Source organism: Onychostruthus taczanowskii, unplaced genomic scaffold, assembly GCF_017590055.1.
Source record: "Onychostruthus taczanowskii isolate IOZ18803 unplaced genomic scaffold, ASM1759005v1 scaffold11, whole genome shotgun sequence".
NCBI classification, from domain to species: Eukaryota; Metazoa; Chordata; class Aves; order Passeriformes; family Passeridae; genus Onychostruthus; species Onychostruthus taczanowskii.
The window spans coordinates 121,032-137,415 of record NW_024497629.1 but is presented as its reverse complement, the minus strand read 5'-3'; the positions used below and the strand labels follow the sequence as shown (position 1 = coordinate 137,415).

Here is a 16,384-nt window from a genome sequence, read left to right as displayed (position 1 = left end):
TTACTTAGTTTTAGGTTTATTTCTGTGTCCCCACAAGTCTGGCAGCAGGGCAGCACTGTACACAACCTGAGATTATGACAGTCTTAGTGTTGCAGCATTTTAGGACACAAATTCCAGGACAGTAAGTTGATTCACCAACTTTCTGTTGGTGTTTTGACTCAGTGTGCAGGTTTGGGTCCCTGAAGGAGATGCTGTATTCATGGAATCATAGAATGGCTTTGGGTTGGAAGAGACCTTAAAGATCATCTAATTCCAACACCCCTGCCATGGGCAGGTATGCCAACCACTGGAGCAGGTTTCTGAGGTGTTTGTAGCTGCATCCTCTGTGCACACCAGGCAGTTTGTGGCCCCTAAGAGCAGTTTCCTGTGCAGATTGCCTGTCAGATCTTCCTGCAGCACAGTTATTGAGAAAGGGTGATGGGAGCAGAGGCACCCTCTGAGGTGGAGTCGTCAGGCTGGGTGGTGCCGAGGTGAGTGGTGCCCACACCAACCATGGGGTGCTGCTGCCTCGAGGGTTTATTTACAGCTGGATGTGGAGGTACCCTTGTCTGAGTGTTTCCTGATGTGGGGAGGTCAGAGTGATGGTGTCCCGCAGCCTGATCTGATTTCCTCACACCATAAAGCCTTCATGTGCTGAAATAGGTGAAGGTGGCTGGGAGGTGCCTTTGTCTGTGTGGTGCAGGGTGTTGGTGTTGAGTTGGGGATGCTCTTTGGGCTTGTGGCCACCCTGTCCTGCTTGACCCTTTTGGAAAGGGACCCCATCCCATTAAAAACTCTTCTTTGTTCCTGCATTGGGCATGGAGAGCATTGCTGAAGCTGCTGAAACCAAGTCTGCTCTTTAGTGTTGTCTTGCACCCGTTATGTTTTTTTCTGTGTTTTTTTGTTACCCTGTACACTTCCTTTGCTACCAGAGTAATGAAGTGGAGCACTGTGGCTCAGCAGAGCTCACTTCATTACTTGGTTGCTTTTTCCACTGGAACTGGGAGTGTCAGGCAGAAAGGTCCAGGTCTGTGTGCTGCTGGGCAGCCCTGAGGGTGAGAGACCAAACCAGCAGACACTGCTTTTTGCTGAGGATGTCCTCCTGCTCCTGGCCTTCACTTTCAGAGATCTGGGTGCTGCAAAACCTGAGCAGATGGATTATTTTAGGGAGCAGAAATGCCAGTCTGAATAAATAGCAGATGCTCAATGCTGCTTAGCCATCCCCCACTGGAACTGGCTGTTCTCCCTTGGAAGTGCATGTGCAGCAGAAGATCTCGAGATGTTCAAAAATACCAGCACTGCTTTTCTTGAGATTGGGTTTTAAAAAAAACCTCAAAAAAGCCAACTCAAACCTAGTGCTATTACAGACTTTGGTTACCCGGGTGAGAGATAGGAAGATGCTGGAATGGAAGGAGGGAACCCATGGCACATGCTTGTAGCAGGGCTGTCCATGGGTTTCCCAAAATCTAGCTTGATGCAGAGTGAGAAATCAGGATCTGAGACATCAGCACACAGCTCACTCCTGGCAAGGCAGGAGAGGCACTGCGTGTCGTGCCTCTCCCGTCACCCTGTCCTGCTCGTCACCCTGTCCTGCTGGGCGCTGGCACCGGAGCAGGGTGAGTAACACAGGTGACCCCTCCTGCCACCTCAAGAGGCCAGTTTGCTAATTCAGGGATGCGTCATGGAGATTACAGGGGAGGGTGGCAGGTTTCCTTAGAGCCAGCTAAGCTCTTTGTTAAATCATGTCTTAGGGGAGGGGAAAAGTAAAATGCATCCTGTAAGCCTTTGCTGCCTGCCAGGGCAGCCCCGCTTTTTAATTTGACGTGCTGTAATTAGTCTAGCCGCTGCAGGATCCTCGTCAGCTCCTGCGGGCTTGCCTGCTTCTGCCTGCTCTGTAATTGCTGCTTCAGGGGCAGAAAACTAAATTAAAATAAAAATATGAAGTGTTTTGTACAAATCCCAAGCTGTAAATTATTTAGCAGGTGAAACAGAAATGTGCTGTGTGTTTCCAGGAAGTGAGAGACTGCACCAAAAACGATGCGGTGCAGCTTGCGGCTCTGCCGCTATGTGCCTTCTGCAGAGTCATGTTGTTGGGAACCTTTTTTATTTTTTTTTTCCTTCTGAATATATTCTTGTTGGCTGATAGCCCAGAATAGGTAGCAGAGCAAGAGGCGATGGATTGTATAACACAGCCAAGTGATTTATGTGCTTGGCTCTGCAGCTGAGCAGCATTAGGATCTCTGGTCTTTTTACCTTCTGTGTAGAAAATGTTTGCAAATTCAAGGTAACAGTGAGTTGTTCTCTCTGTCCCTCCAAACTTAGCCTATGGCTGTTTGGAAACGTGTTTCCTATTGCTTGGCATGCTGTGTGAGGTTGTGTCTGCCTTGCTTTTGATATGCCTTTTGTTCTTGCTGGCTTATCTCTGCTGCTATAACTGGCATTAAATCCATGGACCAGAGGTCTTCTGGAGGAAGCAGAGATACTTCTTGGTACATGGAGCTTCTCTTGGGGATGGAGAAGCATCGTTGCAAAGGAATTAAGGGAATAAAGCTTTGGGATTGGAGGTTAGTAGACAGAGATGGATTTATGGCAAAGCCCAGTTACTTCTAGTTCACTGTCTAAAGGCTGGTGTCCTTTTACCTGTGTCTGATGAAATGAGAAGCTGAGTTACAGCAGAGTTCCTTGAAGAGTGTAAAAATAGCAGCAGGTTTTTTCTCCTGTTGCTAATGCAGCTGGTTTAGAGTGGGTTCAGATGTGGTTGGAGGCTCAAAGCAGAACATCCCTTGCGGTCTCGCCAAACCCAACACTTGCACTGGGTCATAAAAAATTGTAGAAAGGCAGAAGAGCTGAGAAATAGCCCAGAAACAGCCGCTAGCCTGGATTTCATCCTGGTTTGTGTTACTCAGAAAGGTAACTATTTGAACAAGTGCAGATTAACAAATAGGGAAGGAAAGTTTTGCAGGTCAGAGCTGCCATCTGCATGTGTTTTTTGTCTTGTCAGTGAGCGCCTGCCTCGTGCTGCAGCCTCTCAGCCTTGAAATGCAAAGCTGGTCTGAATTCTCCTGGGGTGGCCAGGTAGCACGTACTGCTGAAACACAATTAGCAGTATTTACCACCCTGGCAGGGTTGCAGTGTAAATGATGCTTAGTTTCACCGAGAAGTGTGGTGTCAAGTTTAAGCAATTATAATCATAGCTGGGGATGTGTAAGGAGAGTGTGCTGCCGCCTGCACAGGTTCTTTTCCACTCCAGCCTTGCTGAGGTCCCTCCTGTGGCCGTAGTAACTTGTCCATGGTCCCACAGCTCTGGGACATCCCATGTGATCCCACAGGGAGTAGTTGACAGAGAGGGCTCCGTTTGCATGCAGTTGTTGGCTGATACCTCCTGTTTGTTTTCCAGCTGCTCATGCTGCTTGGCACCGCTGATGGTCAGTCGAAGCTGACCTCTGAGCAGAATGCCATCAGCCTCTCCCCTGGCAAGTACCGCCACCTCGACCGTGCCACCAACGAAGAGCTGACCTGTGACAAATGTCCTGCAGGAACCTACGTGTCTAAGCACTGTACGAAGAGTACCTTAAGAGAGTGCAGCCCTTGTCCAGATGGGACCTTTACCAAGCATGAGAACGGCATAGAGCGGTGCCACCCCTGTAGGAAACCCTGTGAACTGCCAATGATTGAGAAAACTCATTGTACTGCCTTGACTGACCGCGAGTGCACTTGCCTGTCTGGTACGTTTCAGACAAACGATACCTGCATCCCTTACACGGTGTGCCCGGTCGGCTGGGGCGTCCGCAAGAAAGGAACGGAGACCGAAGACGTCAGGTGCAAGCCGTGCCCTCGTGGTACCTTTTCTGATGTGCCTTCTAGTGTGATGAAGTGCAAACCCTACACTGACTGCTTTGGGAAAAACATGGTGGTCATCAAGCCGGGGACGAAGGAGAGCGACAACGTCTGTGGTTCTCCGGCGTCCCTTCCGAACACGGCTTTGGCTTCGTCAAGCACCGAAGCGGGTGAGCAGCCCTATGAAGTCCCACCAACCGCTGATCTTCCCAAAGGTAACGTCCTCCCCTGAAACACAGGTGTGGCTTTGACTGAGGGATTGTGTTCCTGCCTTGGTCAGGATTGGTGTTAGGCTGTTAACAAGCAGCCTGGTTTCTAAAGCCTGGGTGGTGCTTCTGCTTCATGGCATCGGGTTGCCCTCATTTGTATTAAACCACATTTAATAACATTTTCACGGAGACTGCGGTCCTCAGTGGACTTCTGGCTGTCCTCCTGTTTGGGCTGAAAGGACACGGCTTTCCCCAGCCTCTTTTCCTGTCTCTGTGATGTGCTGGCACAAGTCTGTGCCGTTGTGGTGAGCCTGGGTTGGGATGCAGCAGGAAAATCCCTGCAGTCTCCCTGCAGCAGGGAGATCCCTCCTCTGATGGAGTCACTGCTTTTGTGCCTGTTCTTTCCTTGCTACATTTCACTCTGTATGGAGTCACAGTATTGGTTGAATGGGAGTCATTGCTGAAACAGCCCTGCAGGAGCCTGGGCTGTCCTGTAACTTTTTTTTCCTACAATCTTGTAAGATTACTATGTGGAATTCCTCTTTCTCTCACTTAATTGGAAGTGGCTCATACTCACAGCCTTTATGGTGATGCCTTAGCTGTTTCAGGGCTGCCGGGCTGGTTTCAGGGGTGCTGTAGGACTCCACTTAAGGTGGTATTCTGCACTCCCTGGAAAGCAGGTTCCCTATAGTGTCCTCAAATGAGACATTTTAATTAAAAAAATGCAACTTTTGATGACGTCAACAGCTGAATTAGTAAATATAATAGCAGGGAAGTGTTGACAGTGGTGGCTTCCAGTGCTTCACCTTTGTTGGGTCTCAAAGCTTGCCCTGACGTTGGTGTATTGTTGGGAGTGTACAGGAGGGTGTTTCCTGAACTTTGAAATCAACTGTCGACAATTACGTAAAAGTTGAAGCATTTTCCGTGTTTGTGTCCTGATTAGTGTGTTTTGGGTAACCAAACTGGGGCAAAGCCAGGTACAGACAATACACCACTCTGTCTCTCAGCTGCGATAAGACACAATCTGCAAAAGATGATTTTCCAAAGTAATCTGTAGGTTTTGCCACAACAGACTTTCTTCGTCTTCTCGCCAGGCTTTGGCTCACATTTCGCATCTGGCTGGGACCTGAGACGTGTTGGTTGATAAGGAGACTCAATAAAGATGGATGGTAGCTCTTAAGGGGAAGTTTGGTTGCTTCAGAGACCTATTTTTCAGTTGATTCATCTGTAGCTGCTTGCAGGGCTGATAAAAAAGAGATTTTGCTTTCTTAACAAACCCAGTGGAGAGGCACTAAGCCTACAAATTGTCATGGTTTTTTGTACTTTTAGTCCAAATACAAAATTTCACAAATGAGCTAAAATCAGTGTTCATAAGCCTAAAAAGAAAAACCATCTCACTCAAAGTTGTTGGTTTTCTGAGAAGTGCTGAATGTGGGACAAACACAGGCTGACAACATGCCTTTAGTAACTAATTTTTTGTCATAAGCTGCCTCTAGCCTTAACCAGCAAGGGTCAGTTTTACCTTTTAGCTCCCTCTGTAACTGTACCCATCTGTTCCCAGAGGCAAACCTCAACTTCACCTCTACTCTTTCTCGCTGCCTGGCGTTGGGTTTCTGTCTGCTGGCCAAGCCGATGCTCAGGCAGGTCTTAGCCCGTGATGTGATGCCATATCGCATCTCCAGGGCCGTGACACTCAACTCTCCTCTCCTCCCGCAGGTCTGAACTCTTCAGTTCCCGATTTTGTCCCCTCTCCAGCGCCGCGCGCGTCCAGCAGCATGGTGGAGCGGGCACGGTACTACAACGAAACCTCAGCCAACGAGACGGACGGCATCGGCGGGACCCTCATGGGCTCTGGCACCACCAGCCAGGCCCAGAGCTACCGGCACAAGCAGACCAGCCAGGCGCTGGAGAAGCAGCCATCCCTGGAGATGATGGGGGGCGAGAAGCCCAGCGGCCCATACAGGCCCCCCCGGCGAGGCTCGCAGAACGTCCACCAGCACTTCGACATCAACGAGCACTTGCCGTGGATGATCGTCCTGTTCCTGCTGCTGGTCCTGGTGGTGATCGTGGTCTGCAGCGTCAGAAAGAGCTCACGGACTCTGAAGAAGGGACCCCGGCAAGATCCCAGTGCCATTGTGGAAAAGGCTATTATGAAAAAGTCCACCACGCCCACGCAGAACAGGGAGAAGTGGATCTATTACTGCAACGGGCACGGTGAGCAGTAGTGACCGTGTGGGGTCCTCCCCACTCCAACCCAGGGCTGTGGAGGGGCCAACCCCACAGCCAGTGACCTGTGGCTTTCCTCATTTGGTGGGTCTTATAGTGAGAACAAAGCCCTCACAAAGCGTGGTTCCTCAGATGTTTCTTCATCCTTGGCTTCTCCTCCTTCCAGTTCCCGTGGTGTATCCCTGCTTCTGAAGGAAAGGTTAATGGAGGGAGTGTCACCTGCTCGCTCCAGCTTCTCTTCTTACGCAGCTTCTCCAGCTTCTACCCTTCTTCTGTTGGTAGAATGATTTTGAATGAAGGCACCTTTTTTCCCTGTTTTCTTCCTTTCCTGCCTTTCTTCTGTTTCATATGGTCCTTATTTTCTCCGTGACTCAGGCATGGATCTGGTTGTCTTTCGTGTCGTCCTTTATCCCCCCATCCCTGTCTGTTTCTGGAAGGCTGAGTCATCCCCCACCTCTTGGCACTACCTCAGTTTCAGTTCTTAGCCCTAAATCCCAAGTGCTGGCTTGTATCCCAAGCCGTGTGCCCACACTGGAGCTAGAAAGGTTATCCTTAAAGGCTGAGTCGTGGATGTGTACAGCTCCACAAGTGTCATCAGGTCTGCCTGTACTCTCTTTTTGGTAGTGTTTTCTGTTCATTTAGTGGATGATTTGTTGTCAGCTTTCTGATGAGACTTTAAAGATGAAATGCTGTGATCTTCAAGTCAAAATTTTTAAAAATCAGTGATAAATTAATGGTGGCATGACCGTGAGCACCAAGCAGCCACGATCTCCATAGTGGGATGCGCAGTTCTTCCTCTGCAAAGCTCCCGTGGCAATTTTTACCTTCCCTTATCTTGTGCAGACTGACAGTGAGTCCTTACTTACTTGGGGTTGACATTGCTCAACCTTAAACATCCGTTCTCAGTTAACCTTTAGAAAAGCACATTTAACAAGGAGGGGGGGTGGCAGCAAACAAAGAATGGATTGAACAAAGATTGGAAGGTTTAAGAGAGATCAGTCATTGATGAAAGTCATCCTTGAGTGCTCAAGTACAAAGAAAAGAAGGTTTTGAATAGGGCGTCTTCTGTCTGTACTTTTTTCACCTTCCTCTGATTAACAGACCTACACTTTGTTTGCCTTCATTAATTCATTTATACAACCAGTAAGATCTTGTTAGAATTGGTTTTCTGCCTTCTCTTTTGTTTGCGTTGCTTATCAGTTTCCTTTTAACTCTTTTGTGTTCTTGGGCTGCAGTTTCTCAAACTTTTTTCTGTTTCTGATAACTTTTCCCCATAACCCCTGCACTCCATTGTCCCTAAAATCTGTGGCACCCAAAGCATGGTTTGTGAGACTGCGATGGGTGATCTTCAATGGAGTTGCAGAACCTTATTAGACATCCTTGTTTGTGGGCACTAGCAGGAATACATGGGTTTGGCCATGATTCGTAGGTTAAAAATTAGTGGTTGTTGCTAACTTGCAGTAACCCTACCCTTTTCCCCAAGACTTTAAATACCAGTTGGTTCAATTTCTGATGCTTTCCTGTTTCTCAAAGCACCTCAGAGCAGGGCAGTTTGTACTGGACAGGGGATGCTCAAGTGCAGGGACCAGACCATGCTGCTTTGAGTAGGTGCAGCTCTGGATTCTATCCTGGTGTTTCAGACCATGCCTAAGTGCCTGTGCTGCAGCTGATCCTTCTGGAAGCCACCTTAGAGCTGCCTTTGTGGGCACTGCTGTGTGTTGGGTCACTAATCATGATTCAAGTTTCAGAAACCATGCAGGTAAGAGAAGGTTCATGTGGAGAGCGATGATCTGTTTTACCCATTTAGATAAAACCTCACCTCCCAGATCTCATCATCCTTTGGGGGACAGCGTCATTCACGGGTCATCCTGTGCTTCCCAGGGTGAGTTGTTCTAGCCTTCTCTGTCACATTAACAGCTGCCTAAATTTTGCAAGATCCTTGCTAAGTTTTCCCTTTGTCTTGGGAAATAAGCTGGGTGTAACAGCAAAACCACACTTAGGTGATAAACCAGCCTGGTGTGATTGAAACTCTCCAGTCTGGAGGTGAATGGCGCCGTTACTCCCAGTCATTCCTGCAACAGTCACGAAGGTTCCCTCTTGGCATGGCTGGCTTCGTGACTTCCTCCTGCCACCAAATGTCCTCAGATGAACTTTGTGCAATAAAGCAGGCAAACCGGCACAAACCAATTAATGCTTTGTCTTGCTTTTAGTGCAAACCAAATTGTGTTGCAGTAGCTGGAAGGTTCTTGCTCATTAGCTCTTACTTGGTGGTGCTTCTCTGTCATGTCAGATATGGAAATTATTCTCCTCTGCGGTGGAGCACAACTCCCTCTCCGCCTTTCCTGTTGAAATGTCTGGCTCTTAAGACTGTTTACTTGAAAGGAGAGGTGTAGTGCTGTAAAGGAATTGACCTTTTATTTAATAACTGGCTGTACAGCTGAGATGTTCTGCAGAGCTGCCGCGTCATGGCTTAGCTTTCTGCTGCTCCAGCAGTGTTTGTTCCCAAATCATGCTTCATCCTGAAGCAGCATTTCAGACGGGTGAATTTAGGCAGGAGCAAACTTCAGGCTGTTGCAGAGGGGAAATCTTTCCCCTCCTGTGCTGCTGTGTGGATCCCTCCATGGTAGGCTACCAGAGCAAAGCCTCCTGAGATGTGAGGTGCACAGCTGCTCCCAGGTTCAGGTGGCAGCCTGGTTTGTGGTTGCACAAGGTGTGTAGAGGGCAATCAGAGTGTCTTTGTGGCTGGGGTGAAGCCCTGGGCTGGGTGCTGGCAGTGCACCCACATCTGTGTGACCTCCATCCAGAGGCTGGCTGGCACGCCAGCAAGGGTCTGGGATGTGTTTATTGCCTGTTTATGTAGCTCTCACAAACAGTCTGCCCCCATTTGTTCCTAGTTTACCATCTCCTCCCTCCTAATCCTTTCAGTAAACAGCTTTAACCTCTGAAAGGAAAGTCCGCATCTGACGTAGGCACTGGAGCCTCTCCTCAGAGGAGCTGTACTTGGGCTCCTGCCCTCACTGGGAACCCCCTGAGCCTCCCATGGCACCAGGTGGGCATCCAAGGCTTTGCCTGTTTGTGGGATTTTATTACTGATTTCTCCAAGGCCGTGGTGCTGCTGAAGTGTGGTCAGGGTGGCCACTTTGCTCAGTGCTGGAGCAAAGACATGGCACTGTGGTTGGGCTCCTTATCAAAAGAGGAGAGGTTTAGGGTGGAAGCAGGGACTAAAACTCTTCCCCAGTTCCTGAAGGGACTGAATTCCTGAATTGTTTAAATAATTGAGATAGGTGTGTAATCCTGATCAGCAGTTGTCAGGAGGAGGTTCACTTGTCCTCATCTCGCCATGAGCTGGTATCTGTGCCCTGTCCTCTCTGTGGTTGTAATACATGCCTTAAATAACAGCTCAAACATAAAAATAGAAGTAGCTTGGGAGGCTGGTGTTAGAACTACACCCGTGTCCTGAGCATGGATATGTTCCAGCCAAGGCAGCAAATGCTAGTGCTTCTCACTGGATTAAATGATTCAGAGGTCTGGGAAGAGCTTGCAGTGACTAATGACCTGAGTTAGTAGCCAGCCTACTTCCACGGCTGTCCATCCTCACAACAGGGGCTGTCCAGAGAGAGATTGAGAAGGTGTAGCTGTGGTTGGAGAAGCTGGACCTCTTGCTGCCTCAGCTGGCTCTCACTTTGCAGCCCTGCAGATAGGAATCCAACAGCTGACAGTTTGTCAAAGTTTTCCTGAGAAATTATCCACGTGGTGCCTGAGTGACGTGGGTACAGGGCTGATAGGGCTCTGTGGTTTAACCTTGTATGTATGACTTCTTTCTTTTAGAAGATCAAGAACAGCCTACGCACTTAGGCTCATGCCTTTATTTTACCAAATACCCATTTCCTTTCTTCAGTCATTTCCAGAGGTGAGGAAACGGGCTTGCAGGAGCCTTTCAGTAAACACAGAGAATTGGAGCTTGTCGCTCAAATGCCTTGGAAATGCCAGATTTCTCATCATGCCAAACATGCCATTTGTCAAACATGAGGATGGGCTTGAATTATTTTTGCAGAAATTGCTGATACTGTTGCCTTTGGCTTTTGTCCATTTAGTAGCAGAGGATGGAAGACAAAGACTGCAAAATGTTAGGGTAAAACCTGTGTGTAGAAGCAGCTGTCTGAAATTATTTGCCAGAAGGCCAGAAAAGAGCTTGGTGGTTTTTTGTTTTTTGGAGTTGAAAGACTGAAGAATAGATCTTGGCAGTGCTGGCTTGGCATGAGATGCCACTTCCCTTTTATTTTTCTTCAAGTCTTGTAATTGCCCATTATTGCAGTGGGTGGTGAGAGCAAAGCCAGGAAGCCTCTGGTTAAATAATCAGAGAAATTAACTGTTCTGCAAAAGCTGTTTGCAGCTGGGGTGGAGCTGAGGCTTGACAGCATGTAAAAGAGCATGTGCTTAAAATGGCTCAAAGTCAAAGTGGGGAGTTGAGATGTGATGCTGGAGAAATGGGGAGTGTTGGGATTTGGGGGTCTTGGTTTGTCAGTTGTCAGCACATTGAAGACGAGGATCTTCTTGGTTGGTGATGTGCAAGGAGTAGTCCTTGGCTTGTGTGCTGGTTGCTGAGGGACCAGGGCTGGGCTTGAGCTTGGTCTGCTCCCAAGGAAATTCCTGAGGGTGTTGAACGGGGACCATATCTTATGCCTTGGAGAGCCTGATGCTGTGCTGCCGCTCCAAAGCATTCTCACATGAATATAACCAGTGGGGTGTGGGCGTGGCATGGTCATTGCAGGCTGGTTCTCAAATGGAATCAGGTACTCATTTATGGTTAGTTGCAAGATGCTTATCAAAGTAAAATTACATGGTTCTTTGCAAGAAGACAGCACATTAAGGTTATGTGTGGGCTTTTTAAGTCAGTCTTTTCTAGAGATCCATCACCTAATGAAGGGAAGCAAGTGCATGGAAACAGTCCAGCTGAGGATGTCATTCCTCAGGCCTCTTTAACTGCTACTCTGAATTAGGAAACTGCTGCAGACTTGGCACTCGCAGGTCTATGGGGTGACACTGAGTGCTACTTCAGGACCCCTCCTTAGTGCTTCGTGGGTAAATGAGATGAAAGCCACTTAGTGTAGAGTTTTTGTTTGGTAGAGATGGTTTTCCCTGTGATCAGCTCCTGAACAGGTCCCAGCAGGTGGCAAGAGGATCACCCTGGTAGGCTGGGTAAGGATGGAGCAGCTGCTGTGGAAACAGTGGGCAAACAAACAATCAGGCACTAAAGGATACTACACGACTAAAGCTTCACCAGCCTCAAACTGTGGTGGCCTCGAGGTCTTGTGCCCAGGCCACAGGTGGGGCAGAGATGCCCAGAGCATCTCAGGATCCCAGGTGTGCCCATTGCTGCTGACATAATTTGGTAACCACGGCTACGCCTGGAGAGGAGCAGCCCTGGGCTTGTGTGCAAAGCCCAATATAGCTCTGGCAGGCAGAGCATGAGATGAGGGATTGATGTCTGTCCACCTGCCAAAACGGAGAGGCAGAAGGTGTTGTGTTTGTTTTTGTTTTCCAGAGCAGCCTCTCCTCTGGCATCTGCAGCCTGATGATGTGCAGATGATTGCTGGTCCTCTGATGACAGCCTGTCCACCTCCGCAGGGAGAGACCCAGGCAGAAGGGGAGCTGGTTAAATTGGAAGAGGCAGAAATGTGCTGGGTACCACAAGGAGTATGGATGCTCCCTCACTGCAGCTTGTTGTGCTGCATTTCGTGCTGTTTGCTCCTACATGGGCACAGTGCTCTGCTTTGGGTGGGATGGAGCAACTCTTCATCTGCAGCACAGACCTCTGCCATGGGAGTGTTGGGGTGGCATCTGACAAGTTCAGAACACCATCTTCATCAAACCACTCAGTGTAAAACATTGCTTAGGTTTGCCCAAAAATCGTTTTGTCCTTTTGGGAAGCTGTGATTTCCAAAGCACGTATGCAAGAGCTGACCAGGGCTTCATGATGAAAGGGAGCCTTGGAAAGTGCAAACGTGGGAGGCTGCTGTTCTGCTTAGAGAGGAAGAAACCTAATCATGTGCAGGTTTTATCATCTCCTGTTCCTCAGCCTTATTGCATTAGCACCAAAGACTGGTGCTTGATCACTTTTAATGTGTGTTGCTACGTGAGCATCTATCTGCAGCATCTACAGGGCTCTGAGGAGCTCCTCTTGGAAGCTGGAACATTTGCTCCCAAATCTGCTTCAGAAAATAAAACCCAAATTATCCAATGGTCAAAATGCCTGGGTGGCCCTTGTATTAATTTAATGAGGGATTGGGATTTGTGCCTGCCCATTAAGGTGTAGGGCCGAGTGTGGGAAGCAGGGCAGCTCTGCAGGAGAGGATTGTCCTTGCAGAAAACCACTCTGAGCCAGGGTGTTTTTGCCAAAAACCTGACACTGGTTTCAGTGCCGGGAGGGCTGTGATTTCTCACATCAGTGGGGCTCTCACACATCACTCCTCAAATAACAAGGTTGGTTTTTTTTTTTGTTTTTTCCTCGCTCTCCAAGACTGGGAGAAAAAAAAATGCAGGAGGTGAATTTAATCCTTGGGTTGGCGTCTGTGGGTGTCTGGATATTTATATGGCTCTGGCTGTGGCAGTGTGTGTGCTCAGGGTTACCAGCTGTCCTAGAGGGTTATAATGAAGATTAACTCTGCAAAAGCCGTTTAAAATTTAATAATTACATAAAATACTTATGCTGGCCATTCTCATGCAAACTAAAGCAAGAGCAAGTTCACTCAGCAGGTCCCTGGTGTAGCATCCTGTGGTGGTGGGCAGGAGTTCAGATGGGTCCCAGGAGGGTTGGACCAAGGTGCTGTTACAGAGGTGACTTCCACACAATGTATTGGGAAAAGAGGTCTTGTCTTATGATGATTTTAAAGTTCCCAGCCACATGTTCATAACTGCATGTGGCTGATCACAGACCTCTCTCCACTGTCTGGTTTGGTTATTTTCCAGAAAACTTGTGGGAAGTGATTGTTAAAAGTCCCTTTCTGCCTTGCAAGATTTTCAGTTTTGTCTTTAAAAAAAACCCCAACAAACTCCAAACATACCATTTTGTGGTTTGTTGCCCAAACAGCTCTTGCTAAGGATATGAATCACTGGGTCCTGGGAGGGTCTCATACTAACACTGTCCTCCATGGTTGGGAAAACTATTTTGTCACTAACAAATCTTCATGAGTATCGTTTCCAACTGTCTGACAAAAAAAACCTAGAGATCATCTAGTTTCTACCCCCCGTACTGTGTGTAGGGATGCCACCCAGTAGACCAGATTGCTCAGAGCCTGTCCAACCTGGCCTTGAACACTTCCAGGGGTGGGACAGCCACAGCCTCTCTGAGCTGCCTGCTCCAGGGCTTTACGACCCTCACAAGGAAGAATTCCTTCCTTATGTCCAATCTAACCCTGCCTTCTTTCAGTTTTAGGCCATTCCTTCTTTCCCCCTTATCCTGTCACTACATGCCCTTGTTCAAGGTGTCTCTCCAGATCTCTTGTGGCCCCTGTAGGTACTGGCAGCCTGCAGTAAGGTCACCCTGGAGCCTTTTCTTCTCTAGACTGAACAAAGTGTCTTCTTAGGAGAGGTGCTTCAGCCACTTGTCCATTTTTGTAGCCTTCTCTGGACCTGATTTAACAGGTCCACATCCTTTTTGTGCTGGGGATCCCAGAGCTGGACACAGCACACCAGCACCTCCAAGTCCTTAGCAGAGGTGCTCTCAGCCCCTTCATCCTCCAGCCTGTGCCAATACTGGTGATTGTCCTGACCCACACGGAGGACCTGGCACATCTTCAAACCTCCTCATTTAGGACCTGAAGTATATTTTGAGTGGCAGAGTTTCCAGTAACTTCCCCTTTTTGGCAGTGGTTGGTGCAATTTTTGCATTTTGGAAAGGTATTTGTGTTGTGCACTTGGGATTTCCAAGTCGTGGTTTGGTTGAGCTGTGGTATCTTGTCAGCTGCAGTGTGGATGTGCTGCATCCTGGCTCTCTTGTACAGGCTCACAGTGTGTGCTCAGACATAAAAATAGGCTGCTGTGGCTGTGTTTCACATGAGTCAGGAGGATATTTGGAGGAGGGAGGTGGGCTGAGCTCAGGAGAAGAGCTGGCTTTGCAGTGATTTGGAGCTTTTATCTGTATGTAGGGGAGGGTTGGGCTGCATCACTGTGGTTTTTCTATCTGACTTGCGTGTGCCCTTGGGCTGTGCTTTCTGTCTGTGACTCTTCATCCAGCCTGCCTGTCACAGTCAGGATTTGTCACAGCATGTGGTGCACAGATTAATGTTGCCCATCTCTGGAATACCTCTGTATGTAGGTGTAGAAGCTCCAGGTGCTCCAGCTCAGATTGGCACTGGGAGGGTGGAGATCAGTTCCCCCGAGTGTCATGGGTGAACTGGTGGGACCTCATCCCTTATGTTGAAGGGCTTGGAGCATGGAGTTTCCTGAAACCCAGCCTTTCACAAAGCTGTCTCTGGATCCCTGGGCTGCTGAGCTGCTCACTCCATGAGATGAATGCTATAGGTCCTGAGAGATCTCCTGAACTTTCCTTCCCAGCTGTATAAGGTGCTTAAAAAACTTGAACTGATGTTGTGTTAATCCTTTTCTGTCCCTTCATCCCTAGTGGATTGAAGGACGCTTGGCTTGGAGGGGCTCTGAGCATGAGGTTTCCCCTTAAAGGTGGCATTTTCTTGAGGAGCACTCTTGTGAAAAGTGTTGTGTGATTTGGGCTCTGAGAACGAAAACAATGACATTGTGAGAGGGTGGGGAGAGGAAGGAGCCTTAGCACCTCTGTGGCTGTGGTTTGACTTCCCTGCATCTGCTACTGGGTGTGGGGCAGCTCTTCCTCTGCTCTCAAGTTTGCTTGAAGTTGTGAAAAAACAATGGCAGAGAAGAGAAATGGTGCCTTGCAGGTGCTGTAGGTGAGTGTGCCAGCAGTGCTGGTCACAGCCCTGCACCACACTGGCTCCTTGCCCTGCTTGAGGCCAAATGATGCTGAGGAACTGGGTCCGTGTCCAACCTGCAAATAGCACGGCTTGGGAGACCAGTGAAGCTTGTTCAGAACAAGGCATTAAAGCTCAGCCAAGTCCCAAGTGCGTGTTTGATGACCACCTTGGTGACGCGGAAGGACTGAGTGCTCTGTCTACATCAAACTGTTCGCAGTGAGGCGGGGCACATCTGGAGGAGCAGGAAGTGGATGGGAAAAATCTTGAACCAGATTCAAAACAAACAAGTGGAAATCACTCAATAAACTGAAATCGTGTTTATGGGGAAGATGAGACAGAGGTGAGCAGTGTCCAGAGGAGGGCAATGGAGCAGGTGTGAAGGGGCTGGAGCCCAAGTCTGAGGAGGAGCAGCTGAGGGAGATGGGGGTGTTTAGCCTGGAGAAAAGGAGGCTTAGGAGGGACCTTATCACTCTACAACTGCCTGACAGTGGGCTATAGAGAAGTGAGGACCTTGCTTCTCCAGGAAGGTCCTCCCTTCAGCTCAGCATCTTTGTAGATGAGCTGAAGGGAGGACCTTTCTGGAGAGGCACGGCTTGGGTTAGCTTGTGCCACTCTGGAGGCATTTGTCGATTTCCAGACTTGTCTCCATTTGTCCCAGTTTGCCCTGGCTGTAGATGTGCCTGGTTGTGCCTGTGTTCCCATGTGTGTACATATTCCCTTGGGCTTCCCACTGGCCTGTGCACAGCATCTTGGCCTTTTCCTGGCTTGAAGATGTGGTTATCACCACCTTAAAATATTAGGGGGATACATGGTGTAGTCCAGCACAGCATTTAGAGACTTTCATTGTTAAGATAATGACAGTTGAAATGCCACCTGCTCAGCTACCTAAGACACGTGTGGATGTCCTGGCTCCTTCAGATCTGTCCTTGCCTGTTCTGGGCTGACCATGGAAAACACAACTCAGCTGCATGCAGCTGTGTGTGTTCCTCTTTGATTCCATTGTCTGAGGCATGAGCAAAGCTGGGTGATCAGTGGTGATGGTTCCTGACATGGTGATGGAGAGGGCTGGAGTGGTCTCCCTCTTCAGCAGCAGGATGGTGACAGCTCTCCCAGGCTGTTCCTGTGTCCTGTGGTAAAAAAGGAGGACAACTCAGGCTGTGGAAAGCTTGGAGCAGCTTTAGCATAGCA

At 48.7% G+C, this 16,384-nt stretch overlaps 1 protein-coding gene across 2 annotated transcripts in view; it reads left to right on the top strand.

Annotated features, from left to right (window-relative positions):
* The window catches only part of TNFRSF21 (TNF receptor superfamily member 21), a 35,242-nt gene that overhangs the window by 2,409 nt on the left and 16,449 nt on the right, over nt 1-16,384 (top strand). For both annotated transcript variants that reach the window (XM_041419832.1, XM_041419840.1), the window contains exons 2-3: nt 3,377-4,031; nt 5,742-6,239. In XM_041419832.1, the coding sequence (XP_041275766.1) occupies nt 3,377-4,031; nt 5,742-6,239 (1,153 nt within the window). The remainder of the gene's footprint in view (nt 1-3,376; nt 4,032-5,741; nt 6,240-16,384) is intronic.